This window comes from Mustela nigripes, chromosome 4 (genome assembly GCF_022355385.1).
Source record: "Mustela nigripes isolate SB6536 chromosome 4, MUSNIG.SB6536, whole genome shotgun sequence".
Taxonomy (NCBI): Eukaryota; Metazoa; Chordata; class Mammalia; order Carnivora; family Mustelidae; genus Mustela; species Mustela nigripes.
This window is the reverse complement of record NC_081560.1, coordinates 111,271,500-111,295,083: the sequence shown is the minus strand read 5'-3', so window position 1 is coordinate 111,295,083 and position 23,584 is coordinate 111,271,500. Positions and strand designations below refer to the sequence as shown.

At 46.8% G+C, this 23,584-nt stretch overlaps 1 protein-coding gene across 5 annotated transcripts in view; it reads right to left on the bottom strand.

The window, feature by feature from the left end:
- Positions 1–23,584, bottom strand: part of SIPA1L2 (signal induced proliferation associated 1 like 2) — a 214,622-nt gene that overhangs the window by 103,747 nt on the left and 87,291 nt on the right. For all 5 annotated transcript variants that reach the window (XM_059397313.1, XM_059397314.1, XM_059397310.1 and 2 more), the window contains one exon: positions 652–2,394. In XM_059397313.1, coding sequence (XP_059253296.1) covers positions 652–2,128 — 1,477 coding nt within the window. In that variant the 5' untranslated portion in view covers positions 2,129–2,394. The remainder of the gene's footprint in view (positions 1–651; positions 2,395–23,584) is intronic.

The following is a 23,584-nucleotide window of genomic DNA, read 5'->3' as shown; positions in this document are numbered from 1 at the left end:
GGGCTGAGGATTCAACTGCATGACTTCTGAGAAAGGCATCCTTTAAGCCTGAAAAATCTAAATAAAGTAGCCAGTACCGCGCATAGGACTAGAGGATTTCTCAGACCGCAATGCCAAAGGGTTATCTGGATCTCGGACTTTAAGGCCATCTACAGAACGGTAGGAAAACGATTTGTCGATCACGCTAATTCACACATTCATGGCAAAGATTGACCTAACACAACACGGCACTAAGAGCTGTGAAGACAGAAGTGAAAAGGTGAGGCAAAGATGCAGGAAAAAAGTACAGAAAAGCCTGGGGGGGGTGGGACTCCTGGCAGAATGATCCACTGTAACAGCAGGAGAGATTAATCAGAGGGAGAAGGAGGAATGAAATTTAACCAGGGAGAAGAGGTAAATCGAGAGGCAATCCGGACATCCGCGCTGCTCTTACAGTGGCGAAGAGAGAGACATAGGGATTCCACGCCGGGGATGAGACGTCAGCAGGGGCAGAAAAACAGGATTTCTGAAGAAGGGGTTAGTCTGGCAGCAACGGAGGGTCCACGAAAGCCCAGGGGACAACGGCCCTGACCGCCCAGTGAAGGTGCCCAGCCCAGAGAAACACAGCACAAGCAGCCCGAGACGCAGCACACGTCGGAGGCTCTGCCTTACCTTTCCCGTAGAAGAACTTGCGGTAATAGTAGGCCCCGAGGTCAATGTGCTCTATGATGTAGCGCTTCACCTTCTCCCTGTGAACGGGCTGGCTTTCTCTGGGCACTTCCAGGACAGAGACGCCTGCGTTGGTGCAGTGGGAGCTCAGAGAGGACTCGAAGGAGCAGCCTTCCCCAGAGCTGGATGACGACGAGCTGGCCCGGGAGAGGGCGATCCTCCTGTCGCCTTCCCCGCCGGTCTCGTTCCGGAAGTACGGGCAGCTCAGGACGAGCTCGTTGCTTTTCCCGTCACCCTCATCAGCATCCAGGTTCTCCTTGGAGTTGAGGTCCTCCTTGCTCCCCAAAGGGGACTCACAGTTGCCCGTCTGGCCTGCTGGCATCTGGGTCTGGGATGCCGCTGAGGCTCCGGTGGTGATGTTTTTCCGCTTCCCCATGTTGGCTCTCGTCGCCATGGCTTCGTTGATATTGAACAAAATGCTCTGGACATCGTAATGTGCAAAACACCGCTGGCAATTCCAAGGGCGGACGCCCCGCTCCAGACGGCCATCTTCTGGATCGCACGTGAACTTGAAAGTTTCGTGTTCGCTTTTAACAGTCCGCAGCTTCCGGAAGAGGGATGTCTCTACCGATTCTGACTTCAACCTCCGTTTGAAAGGTTTGTCCCTGTCTCTGCCCATGAGAAGGGCACTGTCCATGTAGTCTAATCCTGAGATGCGGACAAATTCTCCTCTAGAAATCTGCGCTGCCGCATGGAGGCTGGGAGAGATTGCAGGATCGCAGGGGAAAAACTCAGGGAACCCAAAGGGGGCCATTGCTTTGTGGTCGTAATTATCTACACGGTACCCTCTGAGCATTGCGAAGAAGTTCTCACCAGATAAGCCCTGCCGGTCAATGGAAGACGTGCTTCCATACTCTCGGTGGAGGGCGGCCCCGGTGTTGGGGTTCACTGCGTTTTGGTCTAAGACGTCTTCAGCGTCGATGTCACTAATGGTGACATCGCTATTGCTTCTCTGTCTTATGGGGTGCAGTCCTCTTTGAGGAGAGTGAACAAAGATGTCTCCAATGGTGTACTTCGCCTCCACAAAGTCTAGATCGAGCTGCTCCTCTCGCTGACCATCGCTCTGGTCATTCTGCCCATTGTGCGTGATGGACGGGACGCTTTCGTAACTGGCCTGAGACCGGCTTTCCCACAGCGCCTTGCAGGCTAGCTCCTTGGAGCAGTCCTTCTTGGGAGGCCACTCACACACTCTTGCTCTCACACCCATCTTGGGCACAGCTGGGGTACCGTTAGCAGGACCTCCACTCTCTGCGGAATTTGAGGCATTTAAAGAAGTGGGGGGGCCCATGTTGCCATTAATGGCTTTAAATTTTCGAGCAAAATACTCATCAGACTGCATGATTCTGGGAGGATCCTTGAACTTCGAAGAGGCTCTGCCAAGCTTGTGCTTCTCTTCTTGCGACTGCCTGGGGTCACTCATGTCTGCTGAGCCAAGAAGCTCCAAGGCCCACCGGCAGGACTGAGGTGAATCTAATTACATTGCTATTTACAGTGCGATCCTAAATCCAGACGCACAAAGGCTTCCTCTATAGTTGTACGTTCTCTTTTCAACCAAAAGCAAACAACATCCTCAGCGTATGGTTTCTCCAAAACCAGCTTGCTTCTCAGTTGCTGAAATAACTCTGTACACCTCCGTCCTTTTCAAGAGCATTTCTTAAAACATCTGGCCTTGAGTAGTTCCTTCACCTGAATTAAAACACACAAAATAAACCATTAACAATTTTGTACCTCAAGTTCAATACATCTTACCTATGGTTTCTCACCTGTCTTCTCCAACTTCTGCCCACCTCCAACCTGCCCCACCCCCCCCCAACAAATTGTCATGATGTTTCATGTCTCTTGTTCATACTGCTCCTTCTCTCTGGAACATTCTGCCTTCTCGCTCTACTTGGCTGGCTAGAATTTATACCCAAGTCAAGCATTACCCTCTCCAAGAAACCTTTCCTTAGCCCACATCTAAGCAGAATGCCTCTTTTGTGTTCCTACGGCACCCACATCTACACTTATGCTGGCAGATCTCCTTATACTCTTACTGGCTGCTTTATTGAACAGTCTCCTCCACTACTAACTTCAAGTTCCTCTAAGCCAGGAACATAACATGCCTTTCATCTTTGTACTAACATTATCTATTAACATGGCCCGGCTTACAAGAAATAAGCAACATTTCAATGAGTTACAGAGTAACACAATAGTCATATTATTTTTTTTGAGGATTATTATACTTTCTTTCAAAATATTTAAATTCAAAATCTTGAGCAACAAAAGGGTCAATAACAGGCACTAGCAAATGAGTTTCTAGAATGTGGTCTCTTAATCAAGTAAGAACTTGCAGAGATCCCCGTTAACGTGGGAAGGAGCCTTGAAGAATCTGGAATCTGAACAGTGTAACTTTCTAGTTCATCAAGGCACTAGCAATTTGACAGATGTGCAGGGCAAAATAAAAGCACAATTTACCTTTGTGGTCTGTAGAAACTTGACGTTTAAATTTTTTCTTTAATTACAAATAACCTTTTCAATTTATTCTATCTTTAATTAGACAAAAATATTTTCCAAGTATGTCGTATCTTCACAACTTATGGGAAACTGACCCCTTGTTGGCATAAGAATGAATGAATGACTCTAATTCTTCTGAAAATAATGATGGTAATAAAGGTATAACATAGCTGATTTCCCTCTGCCCTTAACAAAGCATAAAAACAACTGCAATTTGGTTAGGAAATATTAACATTCTGACAAGCTGGGTTTTTTTTTTTTTGAGTAATCTCTGCAGCCAACATGGGGCTCAAACTCATGACCCCAGGATCGAGAATTGCCGGCTCCATGGACTGAGCCAGCCAGGCGCCCCTCCAATGGGTTCTTAATGTCTTTTAGATGAACACGTAGTCATTTCTCAGAATAACTGATATTTTCTTATCATGGCAGCTTGGTTCTCCCTTCCTGGGAAAAGTTCAGTCTGGGCATGATAAGATGCTGTCTGTTACCAGGGCAACTTTATAACTGAGGAAATAGAATGATATTCTAGGATGTGGTAAACAAAGAAGGGAAGCACAGTCAGATGCTTCAACGCACCAGACCAGTGTCTGTGCATGGTTCTTAGAGAGATGACTGGATCTTATCTATGTCACTTGGAATCGTTGTGTTTAAAAGGACCACAGATGATTCTGAATTATAGTTATTTCCTCTACAGTGTAGGCTATTATCGAATCCTTTCCAGGGAACCAAAGCTAACAACTGATATATGAAAGAAAACAATTTTAATTTATAAATTCTATTGATAATTCTGCTGCTTATAGAACACAACAAAATTTGAAAGCTTACAAATGAATTCTGATGGCTGTGAGTTCTCAGCAAGCATTAAGAGAACATTCGTTCTCAGATAGATACTACTAATTTGTAAGTATCCTGTTACAGAAGGAAGAACCACGCCCACTGATACCATCAAACTGTGTATTTTCAAAAAATATAATCAGCAACTAAGTACTTACCACCTTAAGATATTAGAACAAAATGCCCCAAAGAAATTAAGAAAGAAGGAATGAATAAAGATAAAAGTTGAAACTAATGGAATAAGGGAAAAGCAGGGTAGAAAAAGGATGGACAAATCCAAAATTTAGTTTTTATTTTTTTTTAAAGCAAGGGGAAAGATCTACTCATTCCCACTCATGAAAAAGGAAAAGAGAGAAAGAATAGTATTATACAAGTTTGGAAATGAGAAAGGAGACATGACTATAAATATAGGAGATTAAAGTAAACATTAAGTATAAAAGAATTTATACCACAAGCAACTGTACAGCAACAAATTTGAAAACACAAAGGAAACGAATGATTTCCTACCAAGTCACAAATTCCCAAAACTGATCCAAGAATGGAAAAAAAAATTTTTTTTTTTTAAGAATGGAAAATTTAGACTGATGATCACTGAAGACAGCAGAAACAGAATGAATCCCTATGTAAAAATATGGCCAATGTATAGATGAAATGCAATGAGCCATCTTAACCGTGACTTTGAAAGTCCTTTTTCCTCCACGGCCACACCTGGCCCAACCCCACCCCTCTTCAAGCTGAGCAGCAAACCAGTACCTCCCCACTGGGTAAGGCACTCACCACACCACACTCTGGGGGCAGCTCTGGGGTTAAGCCACCTGTCAGGAGATGCGTATGATGGGAAACCTTCGAGCCAGATTACCGAGGACAACACATGCACTGAGTAATTTCTTCCGGAAAAACCAACCAGAATATTACCAGCACTCTATTTGAGAATCAATATTCGGAGCATTCACATCCCTTACATCTCCAACATGATAATTGTTTATAACAGACAGTATTAAAAATACAAAATCTTTACTCCACAGATCACCCATAGAAATGGAAGACTTGTCCAAAAAAAGTTATTATTTTTAAACATAAGTAATAGAAACAATCAAAAACAGATGAATCTGCGCTGAATTTTATTATCACGGTTGACAAAAAGCACAGAAACAAGGGCAAACTCACAGCATACAAAACCCTTCCCCAAAGAAATCAGAGTATTTCTTCAATTATGATTTTTAAGTTTGTGGTGTGTGGTAACATTAGATGTAGCAGGCAGCGACTGATTACTCCTGTCTAGGATCTGACCCCTTTCTTCTCCTGAATCCCTTTGAGGAAATCTTACCTCTAAAAGATTTTAATTCATGTGGGACTAACTCCACCCCCTAACATGTGACCCAGGTTTGACCAATGAAAGTGCAGCATCTCCCAGCTACAGTGATTGGTCCAGGAATGAACGCAAGAACCAGCCAGGCCAATGACAACCTTGCCAGGGAGCCCCTGCCCCACCACGCCCACCCCCAGCCCTGTGCTCTGATTCTCCCCAGTGCTCAGGAAGTAGAACAGAGACCTGGAGCTTGAGAGCTCCCCTTGCCCACGTGGTTAAGAGTCGGAACAGAAGCATGGATGCTGAGCCTCAGGAGGGAAAGAAGGAATCCCAGTCAGAGCTCATGACTCCAGCTGGACCTGAAACCCACACTACCCCTGGGATTTTTCAATTGCTTGAGCCAATTAATTACCCTTTTTGGTTTATTCAGTGGACTTCTGTATAGTGTAGATCAATTTTAATATTTTTTAAAGATTTATTTATTAAACAGACAGACACCACAAGCAGGCAGAGAGGCGGAGTGGGGGGGGTGGGGGGAGCAGGCTACCCGCCGAGCAGAGAGCCCGATGTGGGGCTCACCCAGGACCCTGAGATTATGACCTGAGCTGAAGGCAGAGGTTGAACCCATTGAGCCACCCAGGTGCCCCCAATTTTAAATGTTCTAAGAGACCACATGTACTTTGGTTAAAGACCAAAGAGTGTAAATTCAATGACCAAACTACTTTGTACTATGTTGCAGACTACCTGGTCCATGAATAAATGAACTGAAATTATAGTTCTGGCACTTGAATCCAATATCAAAACCAGAGCTTCTTGGGCAAGGTCCCTGCTCAAATACTGTAATACACACTCTTAACATATTTCATGTGTGCTGCTAACGATTCAAAGGCTAACGATTCAAAGTACTCAAAGCTAAAAAATTTCTGGTAACAGTAGCTAGATTAATAAAGTTGCAAACAGACCCCCTCCTGCCAGTTATCCTCTAATCAGTATTTTCCAGCTGCCATACCTTCCCAAAGTCAATCTCCCTCTTGACAGAATATATGGCACCTTCCTTTTAAAAGTACTACTAAATATTTCTAAATACAAAGTATTATAGAGAGCACCTTCCTTTTAAAAATATTCCTAAATACATTAGATAGGACAGTAGGAAAAAAAAAAAAAACCTCAAAACAATTATAGCCATTGTTTTCAAATAAGATAAATTAGAAATATTAAGATCATGCAATTTAAAAAAATAATAGAGCTCACACGGAAGAATTGAAATCAGCATCTTTGAAGGCAGATAGTAAGAAGGAATGGCACAGGTAAACACAGAGGAATGCAGAAAGCAAAGCCTTGGAGGAATGAAAACTAAAGCATGAGCTGGAACGACCTGTGAAATAATCCAGAACCTGGGGGTGGGGCTCTGGACAAGAGGGAGACAGAGATGTGCATATGCACACACACCGCTACCTCACTGAATTGAACCACATCTGTCCTGCAGAGGTGCTGATGGAGAGCTGCGGATCTGGGGCAACATGCCCACATTACAGGCACCTGGCACATGTGCATCTCTCATATATTTACTTTTCTCACAAATCCTAACTTTCTACCTTTGTCTGTTACTATGCAACACTCAGAAGAGAAGGTTTGTTGTTCTTGTTTCGTTTTATTTTCTTAGAGAGAGAGAGAGAGAGGGAGCTGGGGGGGGGGGGCTTGTCAGGCAGTGCAGAAGGAGAGGGAGAGAGACTCTCAAGCAGTCTCCATGCTGTGTGCAGAGCCCGATGTGGGGCTCGATCTCACGATCCTGAGATCATGACCTGAGTTGAAGTCAAAAGTCGGAAGCTTAACTAACTGAGCCACCGGGGCACCCCCGCCACCTGCAAAGTTTCTGAAAGACTGTAATTTGCACTCTCAGTTGCATGTACCTGATTGTAATGAAGGTATAATCTAGGAAGCATTTTGCAGATATCTGTCTCCAAATTTCTTCTTTCTACTGACCAGGTATTTATACATGCTCTGGGCTCAAGTCTCCTATGGATCTCAAGTGCAGGGTGCACACCTCGCAGGCCGGCTGGTGTTGCTGGATACCAGACTCACAGAAGACAGAAAAGGGGTGGCATCTTGGAGAAGAGCCCAGAGGAATCAGGAGACTGTGACCGGCCCCCAGACAAAGCAGAGAGCTCACAATAATTACATGTGTGCATCACTCCAGAACAGGAGAAAATGCAATCCTCCATAGCACAGAACTGTGTTTAAATGAAGTCTTTTAGGGTTTCTGGTGAGTGTGTGAGGCTAGTATGAAAGAGCCTGGGCCAACTATCCAGCTCAGGCCCCATCCCTCTGTCTCCCCACCCACCTCCACGGCAGCCAAGTTTGAAAGAACTTGATCTCGTCACACTTCCTGCCCCAACATCTCAGCAAACATTGCAGCAGCTTCTTACTTCTCAGGGGGAAAATAAAGTCAGTAACATTTCAGTGGTCTTTTGTCATCACTTAAAAAACTTCCCACTTCTGAACCCGCCCCCCATGTTCATTCTCGGCTGACAATCCACTGGGAGGACAGGGCAGAGGGAGAGGAGAGGGAGCATCTTAAGCCGGTTCTATGCCCAGCACGGAGCCTGACTCGGGGCTCGATCCCACCACCCTCAGATTGTAACCTGAGCCAAAATGAAAAGTCAGCTGTTTAACTGGCTAAGCCACCCAGGCACCCCAAGACTTGCCATCTTTGTTAAGATAAAAATTCAAACCGTCTTACAAATCTCTTGCATTCTGTTCTGCTCAGTCTGCAGCCTCATGTCTTGGGGTCCCCCTTCCCTCTCCTCTGTACTGCAGCCCAGACCTGCTGAGTGCCTTTCCAGTCTTCAAGCAGCCTACTCTCTGCGCCTGCATCTGAGCTGTCCCTAGAAACAGAGCTGACGCTGCCTGGGCTGAGCTGACAAGCCTTCGCCCTCATCACTGTCATCGCCAACTGGGTGTCCCTGCAGCACGTTCCCCTGGGGCCCTCTCTTTTCCAAACACCCCCTGCTACGCCTTCATGTCCCAAGGCCCAGGGCTGTGTCTGTCCTGTTCACCCCTTACCTGCCACACTGGGCATGGTTTCTTGTGTGGTAGATGTTCAGTAAATACGATTCAATCAGTGAACAAACAGTTAATCACACATGTTAGGCAGTAGTCATTAGAAGAACAATATTTGATATTTCAATGGAAAGTTCTTATAGTTACAGAATCCACTGCCACCATCAAAATGGCACAATTCTGCAGAAACATGTTCATTACGGAAACTCAGATAAACATGGATGGCTGGTTGCTGTTTGCCGGATGGTGTTTGTGCCAAGGCATGCCCAGATCCTCACAAGAACAAGTTACCTTGCCCGTAAAAGTCAAGAGCAAGGCCACTCTGGAAGGAGCCTCTCCACCCCCACTGCTGTCCCAGCCAAAGGAGGTGGTTCCAGACATGCCTTCTAATGGTACGGAAGGAAAGCGTGCCCTACTTCATCTTAGAACCATCTTAGCAGCGGCATCTGTTGGGCTGACGGCGCAGCCCAGACACAATGAGAAATGAGGAGATGCAAACAGCCAATCCCACCATCAGTCTCTGTCCTGCTCGGAGCTCGGCAAAGCGGCGGATTGTTTGCAGGGTTTCATTTTTCTGAAGGTGGCGTGGTGCCAGCATCCTGGGGCCCTGGATATATGCCCACGAGCTGTACCGCTCCACAAAGGATGGCAAAGGGAAACCGTCCGATAGGACGGCCTGGTCCGATGGGCCTTGGGGCCTCGTGTCCGGGTCAGAGACGAAGCTGTATCCTCTCTGGGGTTCTCCCTTATTTCATCCTTCTAACCGATGGCAAAGCATGGGTTAGGAGAGTTTCACAGTGTTCTCCAACAAAAAGCCCATGGTGTTTCTCTGACAGAAGTGTTATTTCATCAAATATTACGGAGTAAAATAAAACAGACCCCAGTATGTTCATATTATGGGCACCTCCCTGACCACTTGCCCTCTCCTGCCTTAATTAATGAAGATACCACTTCACGGTACCTTAAAACATCCTACTCTCCTAACTTCATGGCTAACTGAAGTCACACTGCCAACTTGGTATGGTTAAAAAAAATTAAACATCGAAAAAATAAAAAGGAAGTCATTTAATTCCTTCTTTGGGCCTTAATAAAGAGACTTAATAAAGACTAATAATTTGTAGGCAGGCCTAATCAGCAGCACAAATAACCCCTTCCTGAGGTAATTCCCCAAACCTAGATATAGATCATTTGCCAAGAAAGGAAGAGATACAGAGCTCACTTTAAAATGATCATTAAGGGACACCTGGGTGGCTCAGTTGGTTAAGCAGCTGCCTTCAGCTCAGGTCATGATCCCAGAATCCTAGGATGGAGTCCCATGTGGGGTTCCTTGCTCAGCGGGGAGCCTGCTTCTCTCTCTGCCTCTGCCTGCTTGTGCTTTCTCTCTCTGACAAATAAATAAATATATAAAATCTTTAAAAAAAATAAATAAAATGATCATTAATTAAAATGGGCCTCTAACATGTTTCTACTGCTCTCTTCCTTTCTCTGAGCTCATTTTGGATGTCAAAGGCATTGCCCCTCCCCCCACAGAGTCCAATGATTCTTACCTTTCATCCAATCCTCTGACTCTTGCTCCCTAGTAAAAATGGGAAGTTTGTCACCTGCACTCTGTAGGCACTTGAAAAAACTCTCCGTGTGAACCCATGTGTCCCCCTGGGTGCTGGGGTGATCTCTGGGAAGGCCAGGGCTAGCTTGGGGAAGATGGCAACCTGCACCCTGAGAAATTCAAGAATTTAGAGCTTGAGTGAATAGTCTGTTCTCATGCTAATGGTCCTGGCAATAATTTGTAAAGGAGAGAACAGAGAAATGGAGAAAATGTGGTATTTAAGCGTAATTGTCTTTCGATAGAATGTTTTTCCAAGTTTTCCATGAGACATCAGTGCGTCTTTAAGACCAATATTACAGTTATAATTGAGCCACTTATCAGGATTGCAGCTGTAGCAAATGGATTGAAAAAACACAAAATACACAAATTATGAGCCTCTTTCAAGGCAAAAAATGGTTAAAATTATATGGCAGACTTATAATAAAAGCTAACTACTGTAAAAATGCCTCTTTCTCGTACTCGTATTCCATCGGCTCTAATATTAACATGTATAATTGGGCAGGGGATAAAAGGAGGAACCAACCATCCCCACTTTTACCCTCTCTGTGACCAGGAAGGCAGGGAAGGGGCCGATGTGTGCTCGCACTGACGTCTGATCACCCGAAATGCATTCACCATAAAATCACCACGTTCAGGTACATTTGGCCTGCTATTAAGTGAAGTTAAGGCTAAAGGGCTATAAAACAACCCATTAACTCAAATTCTTACCATAGGAGACCAGTAAAATCAAGGAAATGAGACAATCTTGTAAGTGGGCTATTATTAAGGATTAATGGTCGTAAGTACACAAGTTCAATAGTCCCATTTTGACCGCTAAGTTTCTGGAAGATCTGGACTTAAACATTAGCTCTTCAGTATTCATCGAGAACTAAAAAATGGGACGGTTCTGAAGATAAATATTCTGGGACATGAGAATATGAAAAAGAGCAAAATCTCCTCTTTGGGATTTTGTAGCATAAGGCGTAACCCAAGACTTGGGAGGAGTATAAAATCTTTTCTTAGTGGAATGTTCACACTGGTGTTGACAATTAATTTTTTGAAGTACAGCATGTTGCCACTTGGAGAATCTCTCAAGGGATGTGCCCAGAAAAGCAGATCCCCTTGGTTATAGTTAAGGATTTTTTTTTTCATCAGAGAAAAGCAGGGACCCCGGTAAAAAAACTAAAGGATTCAGTCTCCACTACAACCCTGTATTAGGTGTCTATACTGAACTGTAATCCAAGGTGGATAAAAGGGCCAAATCCAAGATTTCATGTGCTCTCGCGAGACTTTCTAAGTGAAGCAGTTGTAAGCTCCATTCATTGTAAGGGTCCCATCTACCCTATTCACGGTTATACTTCCAGCCTCTAGAGTCATGCTTGGCACCAGCTGGCATTCACGATTGACTTGCATCCAGACGTCTGAACTGAAATGGTTGCAAACCAAAGGACTGAGTCGATGTGTCATCACGGCACATTCATGGAACACAGTGATTCTTGATTCTCTCCATTTGGTTTCCGTGCCTGGTCCTCCTCTGGTCTTCTTTAAATGCCGACGATACACAGTTTATTCTAGGCTGCCTTTTCTTAATTCCATACATTTCCTTGTGCAGTTCAAGGAGTTTCCTACGCCATCTCTATGCGGATGACTATGAAACCTCTCCACAAGCCAAAGACATCTCCTACACAGCACCGCCAGGTTGAGTCAGGACAGCTTTTGTCCTTCTGCCCCTCCTCCGCCCAGCTCAGGAGTGGCCCCACCATGCACCTGCCACCGCAGCCCAGTGTGCTCATCCTGCCTTCCCTGACAGTCCACATCTAAACCGAGGCCAGTCAGTTCTACCTACTGAACGTTTCCAATTCCATGCACAAATTGCTATTTCAACTGTCCCCAATGCAGCTGCAACGACTTCCTTATTTTTCCTAGATTATTGTAAATCCCTTCAACCCCATTTCTGCCACAATAAAGCCTGAATGCCTTAGGGGAGGACACACAGGTTGCTTGTGATCCGGTCTACACGTAGCTGCCTGGCCCTTTCTTCAGCTGCTAAAACTCCACACACCATGTCCCCCAGTGCATTTTTTCTTTTTCTTTTCTTTTTGAGAGGGAGAGAGAATCTTAAGCAGGCTCTGGCATGGAGCCTGACACAGGGCTCAGCCTCACAACCCTAAGGTCATGACCTGAGCCAAATTCAAGAGTCAGATGCAGCAGCCACCCAGGTGCCCCTGTCCTGAATTTTCTTAGCAAAGGCCTCTGCACAGGCTTCTCTTCCTACCCAAAGACTCTTTAAGACTCTTCCCTTCTACCTCGCTAGTAAGTGTTAGTAGTCAGACCTTAGCTCCTATGCTGGGTTCGTTGGAAGCCTTCTCGAATCTTTATATTGGTTCTACCTTATCTTCATTTGGGCTCCAATAGCATCCCTCACCTTCTTCCTTACCATCCACTGTACCAAATCTATGTATCCTAGCCTCTGTGCTTGTCACAAACCTCCTCTAAACTCTAGGCACTGTGAAGGCACGGACATGTCTCTGTACCCAGGAACTCGGCAAATATCCAGGATCTACCACGTGGTAGCTAAGCTTATGGCAGATTTACAGTTGTTTCTCTGAGCCACAATTTCCTATCTGTAAAATGGGGATGGCTGTATTTATTTCAAAGGAAGATTCAATGAAATGTAGATGCGTTTCTTATATGGTAAGTTCTAAAAATATTAGCTGACAAAATTGGTTTATATATGAATAAATATCTATGTTAATGAACTGGCGTAAAATCAAGCAATTAACGTGAGTAAGATACATAGCTTTCCCCAAGGAGTACAGCCTTGTTTACAAAACAAGGGGTTACTGCTGCTTTCTATACACAGAAGAACAGGACCACAAAGCATTAGGGGATCTGTAACAGCTGCTTCTCCAAAAAGTGAACAGAAGCCTTCTGAAGGTGAAGGAAAGTTCTCCCAAAACAATCTCCAGTCAGACAGGACCCTCTTTCTGGCTATAACTTGAATTTAAAATTATTTTAGGGGCTCTATTAAATGATAATGAGATTATTGGAACTTTCTGACTTTCGGTATGTCAGTAAAAAACAGGAATCAAGTCTGGGTAGTAAGCTGCTGTCCCTACCCAGCCAGCCAGCTAATGTCCAAAAGAGAATACATGAAGAGCCATTTCGTTAAGTGGAATATTGTGATCATGGGGTTTATTTTTTCAAGGAGACAGAAGAACAGCTGTGTGTATTGACTGCTTTCCATTAAATCTTTTAAATCAGAAAGAGATCAAAAGAGATAGCCCTGCACCTCCTTCCCTCAGGAGGTTATTAGTTAATACATTTTTTCAGTGATGTGGCCCCCGAATTACAGATGACACAGTAGGAAATCAGGCATTCCAATTAATAATTTAAGCTGAGTCATTTGTGTCTTAGGAGAACACAAGGAAAGAAATAAAGAATTCCAATCTGGTGCCCACTGATTTAGACTGTCCTTCTGCTATTTTCATATAAAAATCACAGAAAATAATCTATCTGTGCTATTCTTTAAATAAAGGTTTAGTGATGCTGGGTGGCCAAGAAGGGAACCAGAGCATTTTATAAGAAAAACCTGGTAGGCGAGAGCCTGGAGAAAATACTATTCGCTATCCTTCCTGTGGCGTTCCTCAGAGAGAACCAATCCTCTCACTCTCTTCTGTTATTTTCCACCGAATCTCAGGGAAAACTCTTCCAGAGTGAAGGTCTGTCTCACCTTGCTCCCGAAAACTCCGATCAATACTATAGAAAACGGAATTGAAACACACAAGGAGGCTACCTTCAAAGGGTTCTTTGTAAAAATGCAACAAGTAAACCAAAGAGCCATCAAACCCTGAAGATGCTTCCTTTCGACGGAGCATGAAGGGCATAAAAAGAAAACCCCATGGATCCATACAAGAGTCTAGAATTTGACTGTTAAAGAATAGCAGTTTTAGCAGGAAATACACAACAAACGCCATTCACTAATCACACACTGGGCGCCACCTTCCCATCGTTCTCATGTTTATTTGAATTATAGGACACTGAGCTTCACTGAACAGCGTTAGGAGGTTTATTATCTAATACAAAAAAGCCTTTGTTGCTCCAGTAAATAAACACATTCAGTTCTCCCAGGCACTGTACTGCATGCTGGGGGGCTGCTGGGGGGCTCCTGGGGAGCTGCAGGATGAATGACAGAGCTTGCTAATCCTCAAGAAGCAGAGCAGAGTAAGATTCTCACATGCATAATGAGTAATAGCAGAAAAGAGCTAAAAGGATAGGACAGCACTTTGGACCGGTGTGTTATAAAAGTTAGCCACATGCGTGCGCACACGCCTTGCACTCCGTGCTGGTGAGGACTGGGGTGCTATGGAGATCTCCCTGGGCCGCAGACAGCACCTCCCTCTGAACCCCAATAAAGTCAGTCGTTTGACTCCATACTTCTACATCTCAAAAATCTACCCAAGAACTAAAAGATGTGGGGGAAAACTCGGAAGGACGGATATTTGCCCCAGAACTACAGGAACAAGAAGTCTGGGGCAGTCACAAAAGCCAGGGGCCAGGGGTGCTATGCCTCATATAGCAAATAGGATACGATGGAATATGACACACAGTCCAGAAAAGGTTCTTCAAATATGCATGATGTTGGAATTTACAACACAGAATAGTGTGAAAAGAGCCAAATACAAAGCCTGATGTTAAAACTATATACACAAGGGCCCCTGGGTGGCTCAGTCGGTTAAGCACCAGCCTTTGGCTCGGATCCCTGCTCCGCGTGGGGCTGGCTTCTCCCTCTCCCTTTCCCTCTCCCTCTGCTGTTCCCCCCGCCTGTACTCTCTGTCAAATAAATAAATAAAATCTTCAAAAAATATATACATAAAAGTACTGCAAAGAAGCCCCCTTACCTAACGAGAGTGATTACTTATTACGGATGGGCACACGCATGCTTCTCGCTCTTCTTTGTATTTTTCTACAGTGTCCAAATTATATATGAGGAACATGTAGATCTGCGTACATATGAACTTTAAATTCAATAAATAGGAGACTTTTTAAGTCATCTATAAAACCAAGGGATGTCACATTACTCAGCTCCCGTTACTCACGAACGACAAGGTGACCATTAGTGTCCTCCCTTGCTCGAAGTCCCACAGTCAGACACGTAAGCATGGAAGCGGCTGTGTCAGCTGACAGGGAACTGCTGATTCATTCACTAGAGTGCGTGGTTTTTTTATAGTGGGTACTCACAAAAGTACTGCCTCTTATTCCCACATGCTGGAGTGACACCATGGCTAGAATGGTAATACCTTGCACTGCCATGTGTTTTCATACGTCCTATACCCGCGATGAATCTGCAGGGCAGCAGGGCCTGGAAAAGTCTGCAATGGGGAAGGTTGTATCTTCCCCTAAGGACATGATTCCCTGTGGGCCCTTGAGCCACGCATGTGCTCCCTGACTCAGTTCCCTCTGCACCATGGCCTCTGTGTCTGCCGGGCACAGCTCTGCCAGGTCTTGTGGGACCAAACAAGAAAGCATGTGTAAGTATGGGTTAAGTGATTTGTTCCTGTCTGTCTCTACAGTACCCCGTTGATGTTCTTTCCCCTTCACTGAGGAACGAAACTTGTTCCCACTTAAGTCTGAGGATAGGGACCGGCGCCTGGCAAGCTCAGTCCTTGATGTCTGCTCAAGGTCATGATCCCACATCGGGCTCCCTGCTCAGCGGGAAGCCTGCTTCTCCCTCCCCCGCCCCCCCTGCTTGTGTTTTCTCTCTGGCTATCTGTCAAGAAATAAGTAAAATCTTAAAAAAAAAAAAAAAAAGACGAGGCCTAGGAGCCAAGAGAGCAAGGGGAAGCCGGAAGTGAAAGACCCAGCTGCTGGCGAAACTCTGAGAAAGTATTACTGAACATGCCTATGGAAGACATTTCCACCGTGCTCCAGACTCTAATCACCCACTTGTCACCCTTGAAGAAGGTCCACTGCACCTCTGCCCCCTCGGGCATCCCCTCCTGAGAGCCAGCCCAAGGGGACTCTGCTGCAAAAGAGCACAGACCTGGCCTCCCCAGCCTCGTTCCTGCGCTCTCCATCCTCACCAGGGACCCAGGACCCAGGATTCCCGAGTGTGAGACCTCACCAGCGTGCTGCACGGGAGCTGGTGTTCCTGATGGGCTGCCATGAGCCCCAGCTCGGGACTTCTTCCAGGGCCAGAATCTGTGGACCGGCACTGGCAGCACACCTTGCCCTGAGCTGACAATCCAAACACTGGATCTCTAAGAGGAGGACATGGCAGGCTCCACCTGCCCTCGCGCCGCCTTCGAGGAACAGAAGCCACGAGTGGGCTTTACACCCTCCAGCTGAGCCTGTGGCCGCAAGCCCGCCGCCAGGAACTTGCTACAGACCCGGCCATGAGGACAGTGACGTCCCCTCCAGGGAGCCCCACGCTGGCCGCCTGCTCCAGTCCCCTGCAGGGCCTGCTTCTCAGGGTGGACAGACACAGAGGGAGGCTCAGGGAGGCGGGGACAGTCACTGCAGAAAGCCATCTCGCTTCCCAGAAGGCTGGGCCACCAATGAAGCACTGATCTGATGGGAGAAGATGACATTAGAAAGACGTGATTTCACAGCTCCCACCGTGTGCAGCCCAAAGTCTGCATCCCTATCCAGCAATAAACGCATCCTCACAGAAAACAGGAAATGTGCAGCACAGATACAGAGGTCAGCAAAAGAGCAGAGAGACCGGGGGGATGCATTTCTGCTTCCAGAGGCTGATTTTACCCCTAAGTGTCCTAGTGCGGCTGAACAGCGGCAGGGCAAGCTCACTCAGGACTCCTGAACACAAAGTTCCTTGGAAACTCGGGTCCAGGGGTTATGGTGGAATGAATCCTGAAGGAACGTTCGTCCCATCATGTCCTTTGTTAATAAGGCCATTTGCTTCAAGAAGGACACATTTTCAACTCACTATGCACAGAGAATGAATTCCAGGGCTCTGAGGTGGAAACTCGTCTTCAACAGGCTTGACTTGGAATTCTGAAAGTCTGAACCCAATGCTGTGTAAGAAGGGAGAGTTAAACCATCTTGAATTACAGATGCACGCTCATTAATTTGGGTTGGCATTTTTTTTAAAGTCCCTAACTCCAAGATCTTGCCATGAAGAAAAAAGTAAGAGAATGACCACCTAAGGGGATATATAAGATCTTATTAAGATAAAAGTAACACAAAATACCCTGAATTTGATTTGGAGGTCACTACCTTCTTTGAATTCCTAGGTGAATGAATAAGAGACATACCCAGAGACTGTGATTATGATGAGTATCAGTCCTGAGATACAGAGTATCAAACAGGGAAAAGTGATCTCATGTCACTAAGCAAGTAAATACTTCCTCTTTATCACCATGAAAATGACAGGCCGACCTAAGGAATCTGTTGGACTAATAATCTGTCCTTTCTCATAAAATGTTCATGTACGTATATTCCACTTATTTAGGGATTTGCCATTTCCAAACTCTTTTACGTCCATCCGATCCCAGGGAAGCCTCTGGAGACACAAGAGAGAGCGACTTCTCTCCCCAATTAACAGATGAGGAAGGAAACCTTGGGGCAATTAAATAAGCAATTTGCCTACAATCAAATGACCATGAGTCAAGAGACTCAGAGCCGAATCTAGGCTGCTTCATCCTTTCTACGGTAACTAGCAGCTTAACCAATCTACATATGGCCCAGAAAACTGAGGAAGAAAAACAGAACAGAATAACTGACTTTGTCCAGAAGAAGCCAAACGTACCCAAACGTGCGAACTTGAAGCGAAAAGGGAAGTACGATGTGCACTGCTTTGAGGCTTGATGGGGGGAACAGGGTGGAGGGGCGCAGAAGGTGGGCACATGGTGGGAGGAAGGAGGGCTTCAGGAAAGGGGTGCTTTAAGGCTGGCTGTGCCCTGCAGGCGGAGGTCAGCCGGAAGGGTCAGCACTGGACGTGGGGGGGGGGGTCACTGAGCATGAAGGAACTGGGACCCCCAGGGGTGGCACATCTCAGCAGGCTCCCACCTCCCTCAGTCCTCCCGTTTGCCGGTGTTAGAACCCGTCTGAAGGGCAGGTTCTGGGCCTTGAGGAAGGCGGCAGACCCACATCCCAGCATCTCTTAGTCACAGGCTGCGCTCCCTGGCTGGTATATTCTGGTCCCTGGTGGCTTCTACTAGTTACCTGAACGTCTCAAGGGACTCTCAAGCCCTTGCCCGGCAGAGCAATAGGCTGGACATAATCCCAAACACAACACAACCGAATAATTACATAAAAATTTGCACAATGCTACTAACGATGGCATTTTGCCCCCTTGTGCAGAGAGCCCTGTCTAGGGCTTTGAGCCTCCATCTCTGCTCTAGACTCATAATTCCAATGCAAGCTCTTGTCATAAACCCAGATGTTAAGTGATTTACTCAGGGAGCAAAACAGATGTCCTCCCGGGGTCCCCAAATCCCCAGTTAGTCACTGCCCTTCCTCCTTTATTATTTGAATACAGTATTAGGAAAATGTGCCATTTGGGTTCACAAGTATCTCACTATGACTGGAAAGAGCCCTCCCACCTGCCAGCTTCTGCTAAGCCAATGCCCCTGGCTTGGAAAGTGTCTCCACCTCCATCAGAAGTGACAAAATCGAATGCAGTCAAAGCCACCTTCTACGACTCTTCCCCTCTCCAGCTCACTCATTTACCCTGAAAGGACTGTTCGGTTCCTTTGTTATAGGATTGTCTACATTGTACTTGCCCGCGCAGCCAACACCAACCCCTCTACCTGCTAAGTGCCAAGCTGGGCACAGAAGGATGGGCAAGACATGGATGGTTCTCGGCTTGGAGGAGACCAGTAAGAGCTTCCTTTCCAGGTAAAGCACGGGGCACGAGTGTGGGCTCAGGGTGCCTGAATGCAGCTCAGCCAAGAGGATGTCCCGTGGAGGATTTCCCGCTGTTGACCGTCACTCCCATTAGCTACAGTCATGTTGAGAGTTGTGCGTCTTCCCCTCCACACTAGCTGCCAACACTAAAAACCTACACACCTGTAAACAGAGAGCAGCAAGGGACATGACTACAGAATGGGGAATGAGACCTCACACACGCCTTCTCTCTCTGCTCAGCCACGAGAGGAAGAAGACCGCAAGTCTGACTTTTCTTTCGCATGGGGAGATAAACAGGTGCTGTTTTGGCCAACAGCAGGCACGGGCGAGCCACAGGAGGTCTGTGCTAACCTCCCTGCCGGTCATCGCAGCATGTTGTGAGCCACACAAAGCCTCGTCTCACCACCAGCCCCGGGGAATGGGGAGAGAAGGGCTGGTTCCCAGACTTGAGCGTGAGTCTTGAGTCGTCTGGTGATTAAAGCACAACGCCCACTGACCCTTCGCTCACCGCAGGTGAACCGACCTGTTTTTCCCGAATTCTCTCCGGTGTAACCAGAACGCTCTTCCAGTCTAGAGGAAGAAAGCCTTGCCCTTTCCTCTACTTGCAGGACAGGTCCCTTCATATTTTAGCCACAGATCTCATCCTAACATGGGGCTGAGTCCCTCCGGAAACACACGGCGACTAGAAGGGTTTCTCGAAACTTAGGAACCGATCTCTGAGCAAAAAGGCAAGGATCCCTTCTCTCCAAGAAAAAAGTTAACAGCTGGGGGTTGTTCTGCCCAGTGGTTCCCAATTTTCAAGACTACCTGAGTTATTTCTAGCTGGATTCCTGGGCTCTAGTCCCAGGATTCCGGTTCAGGGTCTGGCAGGAGCCCTGGAATCCACGGCTTTCAAGAGGTGGTTTTCACACACCATGAGCATTCCACGCGATTCTCGAGGATATAAACTGCAGTTCAGTGCAGGATTCCAAAATCTCCCTATTTTCCCTTCTCAACTACCGAAATAGCTTCCACCCAGATTTCACAGCTGAATGCCAAGCAATTTACTTAGTCACATTTGTTAGTTAGTTTTGAGGAAAACAAATGAAATCTGAAATGGGGACTCCTCTGGAAACTATTTACATGAGTCCAAAATGCAAGAAGTTTCTACTCTGGTGACGGTAGCCTGGGTTTGCTCTGTCAGCAAGAAGCACCTTCCACTGCAACACTTCTGAGCGCTGTCTATGTGTTAAGCATTTTCTAATGACTTCCCAAATATTAATTCCAATAACTCTGTGGAGTAGGAGTTATTATTACCTTTAATTTATTCATTTTTATGTTTTAAAGTTAACTAATTTGTTTGAGAGAGAGAGAGAGAGAAAGCACAAGCAGAAGGTGGGAGAGGTGGGACAGAATCGCCAGCAGACCCCGCACAGAGCACAGAGCCCGCATGACTCTGACCCTGAGATCGTGACCTGAGCTGAAACAAAATGTCAGCTGCTGACCCAACTGGGCCACCCAGGTGACCCTAGTATCTTCAACTTAAGCAAAACCTCTCAAGCCCTACCATACAGCACTTAAGGTCCTTCCCAAATTTAGTTTCATTCTACAAGAACACCCTTAAATTCTTGCTATCTCCCCAGTCACCAGATCCATTCCCACCTCTGACTCTACTTCGAGCTCCTTCCCCAGAACTGTCCCTTCCACTCCACAACTCCAACCCCTCTGGGACAGTAAGAACACAGACATTGGTGTTAGACTGAACTGTAAAGCCTGGCTTCATCATGGACTCATTGTGCTTCCCCGGGCAAATTTCTTCTGCCCCTAGGATCTCAGTTTCATTAACTATACGAGAGGTTTCAACGTGCACATTCAATGGTGCTTGCCGGTGCCTCCTACAGTTCCAAGAATCATTCCAGGATGGGGGATATGGTGATGCGCAAACTAGGAAAAGCCCTGAGTTTAAATTGCGATGGAAGTCAGAATACAGAGGCCCAAGTTAATAGTTAACCTACAAAGACGAGTGTCATAAAGGGACAAGATGAAAAAGGTTGGGGACGTCTGGGCGTGGGTGTGGTTATGGCAGAAGGGTAAGGTGGGTAACCGGACAACGGGGAGGGGGGATGAGAGCACGAGTCACACAGGTGGCCAGGAGGAGGGGTGGGCGAGGAGCTCCTGTGAGGGAAAACAAAGGCCTGGATTTGGGAGCCAGCCTGGAGCACTCAGAGACCAGCGAGGATACCGGGAAACGGGCTGGAAAGGTAGCAGGGGCCAGCACAAGGAGGGTTTTTATTCTGGAAGGTTCTGGGCCAGAGGAGCAGTGAGGACACCTGACTCAGGTTTCCGGTCACCTTGTCTGCGCAACAGGAACAGGCTCTGGAGGGCAAAGGTGAAAGAGGCCGAATGGCAAGGTCCCTGCGGCAGTGGAGGCAGGTGAGGGTGTGAGGGGCGCGTGAGCCGGGTGGTGAGAGGAGGCAGGTAACGGCTGTTAGAACCTGGATCTGGGTGAGAAGGGCAGAACGGACAGCCTCTGGTGACAGGCTGGGCAGGATGAGAGCACGGGTGGAGTCAAGGATGACTCCAGGACCCGCGGCCTAATTCATGGGAACGATGACGTCATCCCCACCAAGCTGAGGAAGACTACGGAGGGGGGGTGTTATGTGGCCAAATGCGAGGATGCATGAAAAATGCTCAGTGCACGTCTGAAACACTGCAAGGACTCGTCAACACCAACAGTGACGTCTGGAATCAGCATCACTCCAGGTGCAACCATGACCCTCGCAGCGCACGCTCATCACCCCTTGCTGGAAACCCATCCTGTGCTCACCTGGGCACATGAGAAATACGGACCTGCCTGGCAGTTCTGCACAGTTTTCATGGGGGTGGGGGGATGGTGAGAAGTAAACTGAGCTCCCAGTACTGTGGACCTGGTTCTGGTGGGCAGCAGAGCCTCCGCCGTATCATCCCTGCTAGAATGAGCCACCGTGTCTGGGGAGCTGGAGTTTCTAGCTACGGGAGATGTACGGAGGCTTAGCTGCTCTGTGACCCAGGCCAAACAAAGACCCAGAGCCCCTGCAGGAAGAGGAACAGAGCAGAACCAAACCCAGACTTTGAATCTGCGTGAAAACCTCAGAGGCAGAAGGGGGCAACGGCACTGGCTCTTTTGGCTTTAGGAGAAACGTAAAGAGGACTTGGGGATGTCCGTGAAGGAGAAAACAGGACAACAGGACACAAGGCTGGGGTCAAGAAATCGTGCCTGCTGGGGTGCGGCGCGCAGATTCACCGTCAGCCTTGCCCAGGCATGGCCTGGGAGGAGATTCCAGAACCAGCAAAGGGGACGGGGCCAGGGCTTCCCCAAGGTCTGAGAGTGGAGCGGTGCCAGATGCCAGAAATCGGTTGAGAAGAGTGTGTTAAAAAACACTACTTCCTTAGCCATCCTCCTAGGAATTCTGATTCATGAGCTGGGGGGTCCCCCCACCCAGACTGTTTTTACCAAGTTCCTCAAGCGTTTCTGCTATTGACTCATCTTTGGGATCCATGGGGTAGGAAAGTACTTTGGAAAGTAGAGAACATTATACACGCACACGGTGTAATTAAGCCATTAATTCAAAAGCAGAGCTAGTGGTCACCCTTCAAAGTCACTGCCATCCCCCACAACCCCTTCCCTTTGGCCCTGTAGACTCGACTGATCTACGTCCATACTTCTCCATGTTCTGGGTCTCAGGTGGTCCAGACACACAGACCGAAGAGCTTGGCCAGGCAAATCTGATCCCTACAGGAGTGGGGTGGTATTACCGCTGGCCCGAAGCTGGAGGTGGACACCGCAATGGGGAAACTGAGGGAGAAAGCAGAGAAAGGGATTTAAGTCGCAGTGGGCATCGAGGGGTAAGCGTTCAGTCTAAAAAGGTGAGCGGCAACCAGCCAAGCATAGGTGGACTCACAGAGGACAAAACCGGCGCACATCCAGACGTCCAAGGTAAGCAGGAAGGCACGAGGGAAGGGAAAGATGTGTGTCTCACACACACACACACACGCTGCTAGATACACAATATTTAACATTCACGCAAGTTGCATTTAAAGACAAGCACAGCTCAGAGACACTTAGCGGACTCATCGAACTAAAGGTGCACAACGCGCTCTGTGGCAGAGCAAGATCCAACGGCGAGTCTGTCCAGACTCCAAACCTTTGCCGTCAAAAAATATTTATTAAAAAGCATTGGACCCAACACATGGAAAGAAATCCCAAGTGCACAGATCAGAAGACTCAGTATCGTTAAGATGTCAATTCCCTACCTGAAGCGATCTACAGATAGAATGCAATCCTACCAGACCCCCAGAGACATGAGTTGCGAAAATAGAAAAAAAAAAACACCCTAAAATTTATATGGAACCTCAAGGGAACTTGAATAGACCAAAGGATCCTGAAAAAGAAGAACAAAGCTGGAGGTCTCCGATATATTCCAATTTCAAAACTTCCTACAGAGCGACAGGGCTCAAAAATAGTGTGGTAAGGTATAAAGACAGATATATAGACCAAAAGGAAGAGAGCCTGGACAAAAATCCCTGTGGATGGGGTTAAATGATCTTCGACAGGGTTGCCAAGACTATTCAAGAGGGTAAGGCCAATCTTCTCAACGAATGGTTCTGGGGCGACTGGACCATGCAAAAGGAACGAAGCTGGTCCCTTATTGTACACCAGATACAGAATAAGCTCAAAACAGATCAAAGACCTCCACGAAAGAGCTGAA